General features: G+C 32.4%; 1 protein-coding gene across 1 annotated transcript in view; it reads right to left on the bottom strand.

The window, feature by feature from the left end:
- Window positions 1-18,636, bottom strand: part of STXBP5L (syntaxin binding protein 5L) — a 412,846-nt gene that overhangs the window by 189,378 nt on the left and 204,832 nt on the right. The window contains exons 10-12 of the mRNA XM_053565493.1: window positions 9,392-9,470; window positions 6,577-6,731; window positions 2,831-2,903 (exon numbers count right to left, since the gene is read on the bottom strand). Coding sequence (XP_053421468.1) covers window positions 2,831-2,903; window positions 6,577-6,731; window positions 9,392-9,470 — 307 coding nt within the window. The remainder of the gene's footprint in view (window positions 1-2,830; window positions 2,904-6,576; window positions 6,732-9,391; window positions 9,471-18,636) is intronic.

The following is an 18,636-nucleotide window of genomic DNA, read 5'->3' as shown; positions in this document are numbered from 1 at the left end:
CCACAGGTATTACTTTCAGTAACACAAAATGGGCTAAGATAAGGAGGCTATATATAGGCAATTTTAAAGTTTTTAGTTTTTTTACAGATGTAATTGAAAAATGTGTGTTATTGCATCTGGGCACATATTTGTGTGAGAGCATGTTTTAAAGATAATTTCCTAGGTAAACTAGACAGTGTAGTTAGAATGAAGATTTATGGATGCAACAATTTCATATCTTCAAGCTTACAATAAAACTTACAAAACCTGAGTACAGACTCAAATTAAAAATTCTTGTCGCTATTTAGAACTAACTACAGGAGTGCACCAGGAGGAAATGGATATTATTCCATGCCACTTCTGTTCTGGTCTGGGTGATCACATTACTTCTAATAACAATGAGCTTTATTTTGGTGGGGGTGGCTATTAAGAATAATCTCACAATATTATAAGGAGTTAGGAATTTAGTCCAATCCTCAGATAATATGGGGGCAGTGCTTGCTGGTTTGAATTCTTTTTCTGTCAATCTGAAATCTTGCAGATGGTATCTCATATAAAAATTGTTATATATGCAAAATTAGGTGCACAGGAGCAAGCTACATTTAGTAAACAACATAGAGGTTAAACAAGATGGATCAGAGATGCCCTGTTTCAGAATAGAAATTATTGAGATTAAAAAGTTAGAAGTAAGAAAAATAGATTACCTTGAAGACCAGAACTACAACTTGGGACTTGATAATATCAAGGATAACAACAATAGGCTCCTGACAATATGAACAATATACTGAAAATGTTTGGGAAAAATTATTTTAGTACCTTGGAAAAAGTAAAAAGATATTGACAAGAGAGACCACAACAACAAATTTACAATAAGAATTGAATGTAAAATGTAAACTAGTTGCTACAAAAATAGAAATGAAGATACAAATCCAAGAAATTGAGAAGAAGAAAAACTGTAAGCGCTAATGCTTGCTTTCATGTTGAGGATTAAGTTTAAAATAACAAAAAGAAAAAAAAAAACTTGAAAAGGACTCCAAAGTTACAACTTATTTAACATTCAACATGGCTGTAAGGATACTATTTGGAGGGAAAGAGAATATGTTCAGTTTTTAACATATGAAATTTTATATAATATCCAATAAAATGGTAATGTGACATAGATTTTAATACATGGTGCTAAAGAATGTAAAATGTTAGATAAAAATTTGCAAACAAAATAATTTGCATACATACATAAGGTAATGAAAAGTATACAAATGTATAAAATGGTAATGTTTATGTTATGCAAATTTCACAATAAAAAATCTATAATGAAAAATAAATATATATACTTAAGAAAGTATGTATTAAAAGTGCAGTGGATGTCAGACATTAAACAATGTAAAAAGAAACAACTAATATGATACATGTACAGAAAGAAAAGTTGAATCCAATGAGGTAAAAAAGTACATTTGATGTTGATAAATAGGGCAGCTAGTCATAATTCACAATTAGGATGATTTTATGGCCCAAAATACTGCACCCCCTAGAAAATAATGAGAGATTATATGCTACAAATTATTATAAAAAAGAACTCTGGTTCTTACATATACAAGTTACATGGAAAGTAGAATTCAGATTATGATTTATACAACAAAAATTTATTCAGATCCTGCTCAATGGTTCCTCCTTCATAGAGACTAGAGTCTAATAATAGAGAGACAATCTTTAAGCAACAACAAATGGAAATCAACACAAATTCATTTGTGTCAAAGGCTACAAAAAGAGGAATGTGGATCATATGAGACCCTATACTAAGATATTTGACCAAATTGTATAGATAATGAGAGACTTTTTTTTTTAGAGACAGAGTCTGACCTTGTCGCCCTTGGTAGAGTGCTGTGGCATCACAGCTCACAGCAACCTCCAGCTCTTGGGCTTAGGCGATTCTCTTGCCTTAGCCTCCCGAGTAGCTGGGATTACAGGCACCTGCCACAACGCGTGGCTATTTTTTTGTTGCAATTTGGCCGGGGCCAGGTTTAAACCCACCAGCCTTGGTATATGGAGCTGGCGCCCTACTCACTGAGCTGCAGGAGCCACCCAACATTTTTTTAACTAGGAAGTAATATCTGGCTTGAGATTCTTACAGATAAGATGTTAACAAAAAGAAAATGGGAAGGAAGATTATTCCAGGCAAAAGAGAGAGAGAATGTGGAAAATTCTGCTACAAATACAAGGTGCTAAGAGATTAGTGGGCCTAGAATTTATGAGGAAAAATTAGCTCCATTCATTCCTAATGGATATGTGTAGCAAGAAGACAGCATCCATCAATTTCAAGTTTACTTCTACTGTCAGTGAAAAGGAGTAGCAAGCACAGCAGTATTCCCTATTTGTTTCTATTGTCTATAATGTAATGAAAAAGGAGAAAAGTAAAAGAGGGTTCCCATCTTCTCTGCTACCAAGATCCCAGTCTTCTATATCATCTGATGTAGTTTGATGATACTTTTATTATGTGTCATTTTCATTTTAGTCCATAGACTAGCAGGTAGACAGTTTTCATAAAATTGCTTTTGCTTAAGGGTGCTTAAATGCAATCAACTTTATGTATCCTGAGTCTCCAAATACTTCTATCTAAATATCAGTTGCTGCCTTTAAGACATCTAATAATTCTCTCAATGATACCCAAACTCTCCTTGTTTAGTTTTCATCATTGAACCAAATTACATTTCTATACTTCTATCAAAAGAATATTCACATGAAGAATATTTGCTAAATTTATTTAAAGAATAGCAATGTCAATTATCTAAAATTTGTTCTTTTTTGTAACAAATAGAGTTTTAAAATTATGTTAATCTGTACATGGATAACTTACTTGCTTTGTGTCAGGTCAACAACAATGAGATCTTTCTCTAGAAGTACTACAACAGCATAGGGTTCCTGAAATTCTACAAGTAAAAACAAAAAAAATTAAAAAGTTTTCACATTATGTATTTTATAAAATCACCAAAATTTCAATTTCCTTTATCTCTTAAACAAATGTTATTTCAATGATTTGAGAAGATAAACTATGAACCAAAGTAGGGCACTTTGTAAGGACAAATATATGTTGTGTTCTCAAATTTAATGTTGAGATCACTACAGAGAACAAGGAAAAAGTGAAAAGTTGTATTGTATAGAATTAAATATATCTCAATAATCATGGGATTGTACGTAGAGGACTTATGCGAACAGAGTGAATCTGTCACCTAACCTCATAAACAGTTGTTCTGTTCTTCTAGAACCTTAGTATTTTATTTAATAGATCTGATTTCATGCTTACAATATTGTGTACTAAGGAAATAGTAGCTTTGCTTCCCTGGGATATGACATATGTTCACCCCCACGAGAGCAATACTGCTTATACTAAAAAGTTTACTTTCAATTCAGTATAATTTAAAATGTACTTATAGACTGCCTATTATGTGTATCTAAGAGTATACATAGTATATTGAAGAAAGCAGAATGTGAGTGTAGGCTAAGATTTTCAAGTTCCTATATTTAACCCTTTCTGTCCCTTTTCCATCCTTCCTTCACTCCTTCTCTCCCTTCTTTTTCCCTTCCCCCCTCTCTCCTTTCTTTCCTCTTTCCTTCCTCCAATATGTTCCAGAAACTGTTTTAAGAACAAAAAATATACGAGGAACAAGACTGACATGAAATTTGTTCTCATGGAGTTTATATTTGATATAATACAAACAAGTAAATAAGTAAGGATTAAAAGTAAGGTGAAGTATAAAAAATAACAAGGGTGTGGCCTAAAATGATTTGTGGCTAGATGAGGTGGTAGGCCAATGTAGAGTGACCACAGAAGACATGCTTTCCATCTATAATAAAGGACTAATAGGAAAAAGCCATAGTGAAAGAGGTATTCTTAATTTAAGGGAAAGATATTCATAAAAATATTTTACATACATGACATTATATTTTCAGTAGCTATTGAAGTTATTATTATTTTTCCACTTTACAGGGGAAAATGAAGTACAAAGACATTAAGAGATTGACACCAGGTTATACAACTAGTATGTGATCGAGCTGAAACCTTAAGCATTTAGAGGAAATTTAGAGACTTCCCGGCTTTAAATTTCCTTTTTATTATTATTATAATACCAGAAGTTTTTACTAGTGAGTTTGAGATGTATTTAATCCTAAACTCAACAATCACTTGGCAGGACTTTTGTTCAGATGATTCGAGTCTTGGATGGGAAAATGAAAGACTGGAATAGATGGCCTTAATAGTTCTTAGAAACTATAGAATCTAGTCATACCTATGTTTACATCTCACATGCATATAAGAGAAAAACTAAAACACACACACACATAACCAGATGTACACATACATGCAGAAACCAGAAGTAGAGGTATCAGTGCTTGTTACTTGGGTATGTATTTATGTGACAGTAGTCTATATACTGTTTGCTACTGAAACTATGCTCAAACTGAGACTTTCCCTCTTTTCTCCATCTCTTAGAGCTGTTTTAAGGTTTTCAGCATTGTTTCAATATTTTTAGGGTTTGGGGGTTTTTTTGTTTTTCCAGTTTTAAAAACAATGTAACTCAATACAACTAGTTATTTCTTCTTTGTCATCTCTTAGAAAAATCACTGGTTAGGAAGCAATTTCTACAAAAATAAAATATATGAGACCCTGTCATGAATTATCTAAAATCAAAATGGATAAATTATCACTTTTGGTATAATAGTTATATCTGTTTTAGATTATCGTTTCTGTACAAATAACACAAACTGGCAGAAGTGTAACCTTTTAGAAGTATCTTGTATACCGCAATGATCAGTGAATACAAAACTTTCCTTAGGAGTCAGTGTTAAGTTCAGTTCTGTGTGTATAATTTACTAAAAATTTGATCTTGAGAAGATTAACTTCTTTGATCTTTATTTTATTTACTCATTGAAATGGCACAATGAAAACTACCTTAGACTGTTATGAAGTTAGGTAAAATAATGGATATGAACATATTTAAAGCAAAACCCAGCATATAGTAAGTGCTCTGTAGATGGCAACTATATTATTTCCTTTACTGGATTGGTCTATTTCTGAGCAAGCTGGTCTTCTTTTAACCCTAGCCCTGAACAGGGTGAAAAGCTCTATCATAAACACTTCTCTGAAGAGAAATGCAGTATTTATGGGGCTTGAAGATGACTAGATACAGTGAAATCTAGATGTGAAACTGACCAATTCTAGTCTGTTAATTACTCTGTAATGACCCTGAGGTAAGAGCATTAAAGAATTTGTATTCTCTCAGAAATGGGTTGAATTGTGAGACACCAAAAATGTTTCAGAAATATTAAAAGTTCTTGATAATTTGTTTTGTTTGATATATGTATAAAACATCACTATGTGGTTGTAAAGAAGATTGAAGTTTCATATTTATTTTATATTTACTAATACACAAATATTTACCATTACATTACAGTTGCCTCCAGTATTTAATATTGTGTATTTAAACATAGAAAAAAAAAATAAAAATACTATAGGAAAATGGTACACCAGTACAGAGCAGCTCCTTTATAATCTCATAGGACCAACATCTTATATGTGGTCTGGCATTGACTGAAACATCATTATACATTACATGTCTGTAGTTAAGAAAACACATTATATTTTACTGAGTAAAGTTAAATTACTTCTAGACTCTGACAACTGAAAAATTCTGTTCTCATACTACCTTTCTGAAAAACAAAAGATTTATATATGTGGCTTTGAAAGTAAATAGGAATGGTTACCATGCATTTATTGAACATCACTAGAAATTGTCCTAACATCTCTACTGATGTACAGAAATTTACATACACACAGACATATAGAATATGACTTTTGTAACCACAAATTCTCAGCTTCTACTGCTGGTACATCTTCTTTCTCAAGGCTCTTAATAAGAGGCGTTTTCCTAGGCTCAGCTTTTGGTCTTCTTTCTTCCTGTATTCTTTCATCATTCATTTTTGTAACTTCAAAGAACAATTATATTTTGATGGTTCATAAATAAATATATTCAGGATGATAAATATATATAAGCATCTCTCCTCCTGAAGACCATTCTAATTACTCCCAAAATTGAAATAAATCACTAACCACACATCAGCAATCCTAGAGTAACTAGAGGTGCTGCAAATACATCTGAAGCAAAGCCAGTTATGAAACAGATGCAGCACCACCAGAGTTACAGATTACTGATATCAGGTAAGTGCTTTAACTTTGATTGGCTTTGGGATGGGATGGGTGGAGCTGGTCTAGGAGAAGCTATTAGGAGACCTCAGTTTCCCCAAGTGCTTTAACCCCAAACCCCTATCAGACCCTCCCAGCTCAGCCTCCACCATCCTAATCAAAGTTTAAAGCACTTACCTGATGTTAGAACCTGAAATGCCAGGGCTGCTGTACTATATCTGTCTTACTTCCAGTTTGTGAAGTAGTACACTTGCAGAACCTGCTCCAGCACCTGTAGATCACAGTCTTACATCACAATGGATGTCTGCTGCCAAAACTGAAAATATTTTACCTTAATTTTGTTTGAAACTTTTCATTTCAAAAAATGATTTTTTAACATTAATAGTTTCATTTTAATTACTTACCGTTTGGATAGGGTGTTTCACATAAAGTTAGAAATTCAACAATAGGATGATCCATTTCAAGCACTGTAATTGCTTTTCCATGCATGATGGTTAAACTTGGTCTTCTGCTAGCTTTGTCATATGACAGCCCACCAGAGAATATTATAAATGGTTCACTACACAGGAAAAAAAAAAGTTAATGAAACAGAGGAAGTCCTTTAAGATGACACAAAGTTGTAGGATTAAGTCTATAAAGATTATATACAGTGTCATTTGACAGAGAGTAAAAGGCTTTCCTGGTCCCAAATTTCTCAATCAACAAACTACTATTCTACGATTCCCCCTATTCTAGATGAACATTCTTGCCATTAAATTACTAATGGATCAGGCTAAAGATGTTGGGGTGAGTTTGGAGAAAGGCAGTGAGATTGGAAGGAGGTAGAGATGTTCCCTGACTCTCAAAAATACATCTTTGCATGCATTAGTTAGTCCCCAAACTCAAAATCACTATTTTTAGAACATGAATCTGTGTTAGAATATCAGATTAACAAGTTGACATGTGGGGTCTGAAATATAACAGTGGAAAGCCCAAAATGAAGAGAGTAACACAAAAATTTTAGATAATGGAGTTATGTGCAAAAAAAAAAAAAGTTATAGTAAATGTGAAAAAAGCTAATATATAAGAGAAAAATAGTTCATCAAAGATAAATTGCTTTCTTGGTTTCACTTATGACCAGCTAGCTCTATTTATTTTGCTCAACTAACTTCAAACAAAATTTTTATAGTCTATTAGTTTGCAAGATACAATTATATTGTATAGTGAGGTTAAGATGACTATAAAATATAGCTGTATGAAATAGATTCATAATTTTTCATTTTTATTTTCTCAAACCAATACCTATTTATCTCTAGTGTATGTACACAAAATAAAAACGTGTTAATGTGAAGTATTTTCAAGAAGTAAATATCAAAGTAAAAATATTCTTCTCCAAATTTTTTTTAAAATAGACACTATTATTGTACCAAATTTCTCTAGATTTTGAAAAGCATTTCTAATATAGTTCTTGAAACACATGAGTTTTTCTACCTTTGTTGTTTTGTTTTGCAAAGAAATTCCATGATTTAGAGAATGTAGTATCTTTTTATAATATTAAGTTTATCTATCTACTATAAATATTAATGAAGAGCACAAATATCATCTTATTCATGTGTAAGAGTAGGGATATTGACTCTCATCCTTACAGCACTAATCCAAACATAGGATAAAGAGCAATGTACTCCCCCCTTTTTGTGTATACACATTGTTAATATTGGAAGGGACAAAACTTCTCCCCACTCCCTTCAGGGTTGGGTAAGGTGCCTTTTTTTGTGTTCCTGTATAGCATGTCTCTGTAAAAGTATCTTAAATTTTGTATAGAGACCACTAGTTTATGACCTTGCCTCTGCTAGTAGAATATAACGAATTCAAAAGGAGGCAGCAATGTCATTTCAGCAAACCAAAGAAATTACACAGTTCATGGTATTGAGTAATAACCTAATAAATTTTATAATAACTGAATATTGTTAACAGCCTCAAAGAAATACATTTGTAGCAATACAAGAGACGTTATTAAAGTCTATGTATCTGCACTTTATCATGGAGAAACCTCTCAGGCCTTCACATGAATCTATTTACAATTTTGTCTTTTAAGTATCTTAGCCTAAGATACAAACAAAAGACTGGATATAACAAAATGTAAATATATGATGTCATGGTAGCCCAACACTGAAGGAAAGAGAAAAAAATTTAAAAGCAAAATATACTAGTGGAAAGGAAAAACAAAACAAAATAATACAAGCTGTTAGGAATAGTTAATATAGTACACTGCACCTCAATAACCCTTGAGGTGCAACACTATATAATAAGTAATATAAATACATATTATTGAATTGAAAGACACAAGCAATGTTTAAATTATAAGTAATGTTTTAAGAAGAAAAATATATGTAATATACATTCCCATTTACAGTATTTGAAACATTTTCACACTTTAGTTATAGACTATAGTCATTTTTACCAATTAATGTGTAGTAACATTAGGCTAGGCTAAGGAGATATGATACATATTTAAAGTAGCGGGTTAAAAATGACCATAATTTTATACTACTAAAACTTTAGAAGACAAGGCATATACAAATATTTAATATAAGGTATGATACCAAGACAATATTCTAATATGAGCATACAATTAAAGTAGGATTTATATTTAGAGTTAAAATAGAATTAAAGTTAGAGTTAAAATAAAGTTAATATTTAGCCAAGTTTTATTATGGTAATTCTGAATGAGAATATTGCCACTAAATTACTTCAAGTAAAAGGAACATTATTAATATACAGGATATAGCCACTATGAATACAAGATAATGTTTTATTAAATATTATTTTAAAATTTTCTTTATCTTAAAATTTAGCACTTCTATTATGCCAATATACATAATTTTCTCTTTCTAATTAATTGTAATCTTTCCAACTTTAGAATGTAAACTCAAAAGTTCAGAGTCTTGGTTATATATTTAATTCTTTCAGATGAAATACCAATAGTCACACAGTTTCTGCTTAATCAATACTGCTACCTGTACTTTTTGTGCATGGCCAAAAAGTCCTCTATTGTTAAAATTAATATATATAATACTTATCTAAATTCTTATTAAGAATTTTGAAGTAATTAACATATTTATTATATTCACAATATCATACTATATTTATCATTATGTAAAATTTCAAACAATACATTAACACTGCAGGTTATCTGCCTTTCTTGTCTCTGTGTCTTACTTCTAAAGTAAAAATGCATACCTGTTTCTGCAGGTCTTGTATTCTACTTTAAGAATTGGTTTACAAGACTCAGATTTTCTTCCTTCTCTTTGACTTTTTCCTAAGGAAAGAAAAAGTATTTTACTAAATATAATTTAAATTCTACTCAAATATAATTTTTGAAAAGTTTTTGACTAAAGGAATGGTAAAGAAAAAAAGAATAATGTACTTATGTGTTTGTCATAATAGGATATGCACATGCCTGTGTCCTAATATTTTTTAAATTTAATTTTCAGTAGAATCATAAATGTATACATTTATGGTGTATAATATTATAATTTGATATACAATGGAATATTTAATCAAGCTTATTAACATAACCATAACCTCACTTATTTTTTGTAAGACATTTATAATTTACTTAGTTATTTTGAAATATATCCTTGCACTGTGCACATTAAATGAGATCCCACAAACTGCCCTTCCTTTTCCCATCAATCACCTTTCCCCTTCCTCTCTTCTCTCTCTCTCCCCACCCCCACCATTGTTAGGCTATATTTGTGTATTTGTGTTTTATCATTTGTATGAAAGTGTAAGCATTTATATATTGGTTTCATAATAATATTGAGTACATTGGATACCATTCTTGGGATACTTTACTAAGAAGAATATATTCCAAATTCATCCATGTAAACAAAAGATGCAAAGTCGCCATCTATTTTATGGCTGAAGAGTATTCTACGGTATACATATACCAAAATTTCTTAATTCATTCATGGGTTGATGGGCATTTTGGGTACTTCCACAACTTGGCAGTTATGAATTGGACTGCAATAAACATTCTGGTGCAAATGTCTTTGTTGTAACATGATTTTCATTCTTCTGGGTAGTAATGGTGTCCTAATATTTTTCTTGAATTTACAAACAACTTTTAGAGTTCTAACAATTGACTGTTACATAATTAATAAAATTATTTTTAAAATTATTCAACTTTAATTGCTTTACATTTTCCACACATAAATCTACTTCCATGTAAAGTTATTTCAACTAAGTTTGAATATAAAATAAACAAGTTTAGAATTGAAGACACATATACATCTATACTTATCTGCATAATGAAATGTATTACTCTCGCAATGGCTTGAATGTGTCCTCCCAAGTTCATTTGCTGGAAACTTAATCACCAATACAACAGAGTTCAAAAAAGGGACTTTTAAAACATGATTAGGTTATGAGGGCTCTACCCTCATGATTGGATTTTCTGTTTATTATGAAAGTGGGTCAGTTATCACAGGAGTTAGTTTCTGATAAAAGGATAATTTTGTCCACCTTCCCTCTTTTGCATGGTCTCTGGCCATGTGATACCCTCTGCCATGTTAAAATACAGCAAGAAGACCCTCATCAAATGTGGTCCCTCAATCTTGGACTTTTGCCTCCAGATTTGTGAGCCAAATAAACCTTTATTGTTCATAAATTGTTTATAAATTACCCAGTCAGTGGTGCTCAGTTAAACAGCATAAAACAGAACAAGATAATTATGAATAACTATACTAGGTTTGATATTTTATCTATTAACACATCCAATCCCCTTTCATATGTGGAAAAACTTTTCATTGAAAGCATGTAATGGACTACTAACATCATTCCATTTCCATCAAATTTATTTAAAGAAAAGCCTATTAGACAATGAACACTGATAATACATTTCATGATTAAAAATAAATTTAATGATGTATATTTGCATAAAATAATAATAATAGTCTCTAGTAAAGAAAGAGCAATGCTGTTTAGACTCCATAAGATTTTAAATAAGAAATCAAAATGAAATGGAAGCAAAATTACTTCTGCACATAAAATGCTTGTCTTACTAGTTATGTTTTTGGTTTAATTTTATGTCTCATTTTGATAAAATTAACATATATTTGGAAATTCTATGCTTATTTATTTTTATTTTAGTAAGTCCTTATTTTTTCCTATATTACCACAGATGTTTATTGACACACAAACCTACTATACACAGAGAAGTTTACGTGCATATGTTTACATTTTTAGATTAGTTTCAGAATGACACAGACAAATCCAAATAGATATTGAGATAGTTTTATTCAATTTGTTTAAATGGCAAGGAATCAGCAAAGGACAAAGTATTATCTGTTCCGTGGCATACTTCCTGAAACAGCCTTTTCTTTCTTTTACCCTATGTCAATTAAAGAAGCAAACAATAATATAAAATTTTGGTCATAATTATTCGCATGGTAAAAATAATAAATATCTCCACTATATATAAAATAAAATTGCAGATATATGTAGATTATGATGCCTTGTAATGATAAAATTTTTTCTAATGGACTCAGTCTGAACATTAGTCTTAAGATTGAGGAACATGGCCCAGTGCTCGGAGCACAGTGGTTATGGTGTTGGCCACATACACCGAGGCGGGCAAGTTCAAACCCAGCCCAGGCCAGCTAAGCAACAATGATAACTGCAACAGAAAAATTGCAGCTGGGCATTGTGGCGAGTGCCTGTAGTCCCAGCTACTTAGGAGATTGAGGCAAGAGAAATGCTTAAACCCAAGAGTTGGAGGTTGCTGTGAGCTGTGATGCCACAGTACTCTACCTAGGGCAACATAGTGAGACTCTGTATCAAAAAAAAAAAAAAAAAAAAGAAAGAAAGAAAAAAAAAATTGAGGAACAAATGGTTAGAAATTGCTAGTTGGGGTAATAAATTCAGAATAGAGAGACCTAAAAGAAGTTACACAGCCAAGAGAGGGACCCATTCCTTACAGTTTATAGGTGTTTCCCATTCAGTGCCTCTCTAAATTGCCAAACCATTAATTAAATAAAACAGAATATTTATAGTTGTCTGTATATAAGAAAGGATTTTTCAATCAATAAACATTAGAGTCATCAACTGATTTTAGTGGAAAATAATAATTACATAATTAATTGATTAATGTTTTATTTCAATTTCCAACTCCAACAATTTATTTTGGGTGAGGGTTTTCTGCTTTAATTATATTCATTGTCAGTAATTGAAACATATTTGTGTCATGATATATATAACATCATCAATAATTACATTTATTGCTATTTCTAATGTTCAGATCACTATACTAAATTGTAAGGTATAAAGAAATTACTAAACTTAGAGGCTTAAAATTCACTAGATTAAACAAAACAAATATAACAATGATAATACAAGATAACATAAGTAAATGAGTAACAGGCATAAAGTGTTGTAGATGTTGAGATTAAAATTATGGTTTTATGGATAGGCCAATTTGGCTAGATTAAAAGATTCTAGAGAAGAATAGTAAAAATAATGTTGATGACGTACAAAAGAACCAATCAATGGCGATCTATATAACTCCTTTGCAGTATAGACAATGGAGAGTTATTGGAAGCTTTCAAATTGTAGAGTGATGTATGTAAGATATATTTCAGAAATATTAATATAACTTAATTTCATAGAGCAATTTTGAGGGTATAAGAGACTAATGCTGGAAAAACAAGTAGGAGATTATTTCAATAGTTCAAGAAAAACCATAAGAAAAAAGAATGAAGGAAAATGAGAGATGTGGGATATCACTAATCACATCAACACATGCATAATCAAAGTTGAAAAGCAAAGAGGACAGAAAAATATTTTTTAAATAATGACTTAAATTTTCCTAAATTTGATGAAAAACATTATCTACACATTCAAGAAGGTTGATGAACTCCGAATAGGAAAAAACAAAGACATCTACAAGTACACACATTGCAGTAAAAGTTCTGAAATCCAAGAAGAAAATCTTGAAAGCACCAAGAGAAAAATGATTCACTAATGGAATCAACCTAAGATTAACAGTTAAGTTAAAGAGAAAAAAAAGTTGGCCAGGCTCTGCACCTATAGCACAGTGGTTATGGCACCAGCCACATACACCCAGGCTTGTGGGTTCAAACCCAGCCTAGGCCAGCTAAACAATAATGACAACTGCAACAAAAAAATAGTGGGGCATTGTGGCAGGTGCCTGTAGTCCCAACTAGTTGACAGGCTGAGGCAAGAAAATCGCCTTAGCCCAAGAGTTTGAGGTTGCTGTGCACTCTACTGAGGGCAACATAGTGGGACTTGGTCTCAAAAAAACAGGGCAAAAAGCAGCAGAATGTAGAATGACACAGTCCAGTCAATGTACTTGAAGAAAAAAAAAAAAACAAAAAACATGTCAACCAAAAATCTTACCTTAAGCAAAATTACATTTTAAAAATAAAGGTAAAATAAAGATGTTTCCAGATAAACAAAAACTAAGATAATTTATTGCTTGCAGAGCTCTCTTACAAAAAATACTAAGGAAGCTCTTCATGCTGAAAGAAAGTAAACCCAGATCCTGTGTGAATCCAGACAAAGAACAGAGTACCACTAAAGGTAACCACATAAGTAATTATAAAAGACAATATAATTACATATATTCTCTGATCATCACTTAACTGATTTAAAAATTAATTTTTATAACAATATGTATGTAATTGCATGAAGAGAGCTATAACATATTTTCCAATAACAATACAAATGTGGTGGTGGGGGGAAGCTGTGTTTTAACAAGGAAAAGACACTAATTGGTAATTTGAAACCACAGGAAAAACTGAAGAGAACCATAAATAGCAAGCAAAAAGATTAATGTCACAAATTTTATAAGTACTGTATATACTTGCTCTACTTTTCTGTCAGCTTCCTTAAAGGAATTACATATAAAGTAATTCTAACAATACATTGTTGAGTCTGTAGCACACATAGGTATAACATATATAATGATAACAGAAAAAAGTGGGGGAGAAAGGGAATAGGACTTCATAGGAATGACATTTCTATAAGACTGAAATTTAGTTAGTATAAATCTGAAGTAGAATCCTATAAATTAGGATATACATTCCCTAAGAAAATAAGTAACAAGAGTGAAAAATTCTTTAAAGAAATAAAATGTTATACTAGAAAATATTCATTTAATATTAAAAAAGTAGTAAAGGAGGACTACAGAAGCAAAATGGAAGGAGAGGCATAGAAAACAAAAATTAAAATTGCAGACATCAATACAACAGCATCAACAATAACATCAAATCAGAATTGCTTAAATGAATCAATGAAAAGGAAGGGATGGTATGATGAAATAAAAATAAAAAAAATAATATACAACTATATGCTGCTTACAGGAAACCTACTTTAGACCACAGGTACAAATGAGTTGAAAGGAAGTAATGAAAAGGGGTATAAAATGCAAATGGCAACCATAAGATAGTTTCAGTATCTGTAGTGAATGTATAAGTGGTTAAAGAAACCAAAAATATTTTGAAAAGAATGAAATGAAAATACAACATACCAAAACTTTTTAGATACAGCTTAAGTATTGCTGAGAGAAATTTCCAGCTATAAGCAGCTATATTAAAAAAGAAAAAAATCTCAAGTCAATAATCTATCCATGTTAATTCAGAGAAAGAAGAGCAAACTAAATTAAAACAAAGAAGAAACACTGAAATAATCAAGATTATAGCAGAAACTGATGAAGTAAAAAAGTTAAAAAACAATATAGAAAAACAAACTAAAATTTGATTCTTTGAATACATATTAATGGAAACCCATCCAATATTTATGGGTTGGAAAAATTAGTCTTGTTAAAATGTCCATGCTATCCAAAGTGATATACATATTTAATTAATCTCTTTCAAAGTCCCAAAAGAATATTTTATAGAAGTAGAAAAATGCAAAATTTATATGAGGCCACAAAAGACTCTTAATAGCCCAAGCAATCTTAGCAAAAACAACAATGCTGCAGGCATCACACTTGAGATCTGAATAGACATATCTCAAAGACGACATACAAAGGGTAAACAAGTATAGGACAAAGTGTTTAGCATCAGTAATCATCAGGAAATTGCAAATCAAAACCATAATAAGATAGCACCTCAATTATTAGAATAGCTATTCTCAAAAAGACAAAAGATAATGAATGTTGGCAAGGATAAAAGGGTGCCCTTGTACATTGTTCACAGGAATGTAAATTGGTATAGCCATTATGGAAAATTGTAAGCAGGTTCCTCAAAAAATTAAAAATAGCACAACTATAAGAGGGATTTTACCTAACAAATGCAAATAGTGTAACCTAATTCTTCGTACCCTCAATGAACCTGAAACAATAAAAAAAATTCAACTTAAGAAAAAAAAATAAAAATTAAAATAGTGCTTCCATGTGGTCCAGCAATTCCACTTCTTGCTATATATCCAAAGGAAATGAAATCAGTATTTCAAAAAGATATCTGCCTTCCCATATTCATTGCACGATTATTCACAATAGAGATCAGAGTTGCCCTGAGAATGAGCTACGAATCTAGCACAACTCCACTCTGTTTTCTTTTTGTTTGTTTGTTCTTAGTTTTATAAACCTGCCCACTGCATGTCAGGACCTGTGCCAGGGTTGAGAACCCCAGCCTGGAGAGCTGAGTCACTTTACTTACTCCAATATTTGTTAAAGTTGATGTAATCTTGTGGCGCAAGTGAGAGAGGGTGGAGGGTACAGGGAGGCTGTAACTGCCCTGAAAGAGGCCTGGGGAGGTGAGTAGTTAAGGGAGTAGAAACAAGCTAGGTCTATTCTCAACTTTTCCTACAGGAGAGAAATGAGCTTGTGTGCACAAAGACACTCCTGATTTTTCCTAACTATGTGCAGGATTATCTTCGTCCCAGCTTCACAATTGGTTCTCCTTAACCATGGTTGTTGTGAATTAGTTTCATGCGGGAAGAAAGAAAGAAAGTGATGTTTCTAAAGAATATTGATGAAGCATTATTATGACAGTTCATCTTTTGAATTTTACTTTCAGGAAATGTGGCTCTGAAAGCCCCACCAATGTGGAAGACAGTCAGAGATTAAAAATTGAGTTCTAGTTACAGCAACATCACACACTGATTCTCTAACCTGAGGCAAGTTACAGAACCTCCCCTGAGTATTGCCTACCCTGAGGTCCTGGGTTGTTGTGAGGATTACAGGTTATAAAAGATGGCAAAACCCATTGTAAACTGTTAAGTTGTAAAAATTGGTTTTATTTTCCAAGTCAAGGGAAGAGATCTAGGAATAAATAATGTTAACCAAAAGAAACAAATTCTTAATTTGAGATGATTTAACATTTTATACTAATAGGTATATTATGTAATAAATATTGCATTGTTATAGCTACAGCTTTTTTGCATAAATTAAGAAGATCTAACAAAGATTTTTTTCTTTTCCACAAGCACTTATGAAGTTTAAATGCAAGGAATGAAATGATTATGACATGTTCACTGCCCACCAGGGCCGGTAGCCTGGTGTAGAGAAAACACACGCAGTGTTTGTTCTTTCATTCAACAGACAGTGGTAAACATGAAGACCACTTATTTGCCAAAGCATTGTGCGAGTTACTGTAATGAATTTGTAACTGTGATTTCCCAGTGATCTGGACCATAGTAAGACACAGACAAAATTCAGTGGGCTAACAGAGAAGAAAGAAATTACAAATGGGAGCACTTGGAACCATCTCATGGTGCCTTTTACATGAAGGGCAAGGCCTTGAATGACAAGTACAATAACCTAATAGGGTAAACCAGTCATTCCCATTTATTCCCATTTAAAGCAAAAGTGAAATTAGTGAATGTAATGACATATAGACAGTGAATGTATATATACACTCACCTATTCATGCAGCATGTATATGTCTCAGCCTTTACTTTGCTTTCCTATTGGCACTGGATTTTTTAATGTATGGTTTTTCTGTAAACAGATGGTTATAATTTCTAAAGAAATCTATCCATAGAGTATAATAATGTTAGAAAATGCAGTGAATATATTGCCTTTAAGCTTGATAAAAGTTTCAACCTTAAAGTTGCATCTCACATCCTAGCTTTAACTTTTCAGATGAAAGTTTTTCCCCCACATCTAAATTTCAAAGCTCCATACCTCTGGCTAAGAGGATGGAAAATTGTTACAAGCCTGTGCAACCTTCTTATAAATAATGCCAGCGGGTTGCTTTAACCAAGAGAAAGTATGCTTATTCTATGTATCAAATGCTTGGAATGACAGTTAAGAGCTATTAAAAGGAAGACCAAATATACTAATATGGACATTTCATTATCAGTAATCAATGCATTTAGATTTATTTAGTGAATTATTTAATTCATGAAGGCAAAATTATAAACTTCTAAATCTTCAAATCTCAAAGTGGTCTCTCCACATGAATATTTTTTAAATTTTATTTCCACTTTTATTGGTAGTTTTTTGTTCAAGCAATAATTACTAGAGTTCTAGAATGTACAGAATTCCATAGTGACGCTAGGAGAGACACAAGTTTGGAAGATGTGGTCTGTGACATCCCAACACTTACAGTCCAGGGGAAGTAGAAAACACACATGGAAATCAAAGGGACAAACAATTTGAGTCAACGATGAGATATTTGGGAGGGGAAGCCAGGCACAGTGTTGGGCGCCTCCGTCAAGAGATAGACTGCCTAGTTTCTTATCCCATTGCCACCTCTGCGTGACTCTGGGGGAATTACTCAGACTCTCTATCTTAATTTCATCATGTGTAAACAGGGGTTAATAATAGTACCTAGTAAACAGCTGCTGTGAGAATGAAGTGAATGAGCATTTGTAAAATGCTTAGAACGGGGTTTGGCACATAGTAAAATTTATGGTAATACTTTTGGGGCTGCTGTACCATCGAGAGATAACTGCTGGGAAGGAGGAGTTTAAAAAGTCAGGAAAGGTGGCCATGATAGTCATTTTTAGGCTCAAACAATCAAGTTGAGAATGATGGATATGAACTGAAAAGGATGTTGGTAAACCTTTCAAAAGATCAAGACCAATTATGCAAAGAGTCACAAGAAAAAAAAAATGATGGGATGACGCTTATGTGAACAGAACATTCACATGTAGACAGAGATGGAAGAGAAGTGACAGGGTCAGTGGGGAAGAGGAGGTAGCTCAGCCAGGCACTCTGCAGTGTTTGGTGTGGGGTTAGACACAACACAACAGTATAAGAAAGACAGTCTGTAGTCTGAGGCAGCAGAATAGCATAGTGACAACCAATTCTTTAGGAAGTTCCTACTGGCAAATATACCTATGTCTAGATAGAAGCAGTGTCGTGTAAAAAGTGGAAGTGCTGGCTCTGTGCCCCTAGCACAGTGGTCATGGCGCCAGCTACATACACCGAGGCTGGCGTGTTCAAACCCAGCTCTGGCCTGCTAAACAACAATGACAACTGCAACAAAAAATAGCCAGGCCCTATGGCAGGC

This window comes from Nycticebus coucang, chromosome 16 (genome assembly GCF_027406575.1).
Source record: "Nycticebus coucang isolate mNycCou1 chromosome 16, mNycCou1.pri, whole genome shotgun sequence".
Taxonomy (NCBI): domain Eukaryota; kingdom Metazoa; phylum Chordata; class Mammalia; order Primates; family Lorisidae; genus Nycticebus; species Nycticebus coucang.
The sequence above is the reverse complement of the archived record's forward strand: the minus strand, read 5'-3'. Positions and strand labels throughout refer to the sequence as shown.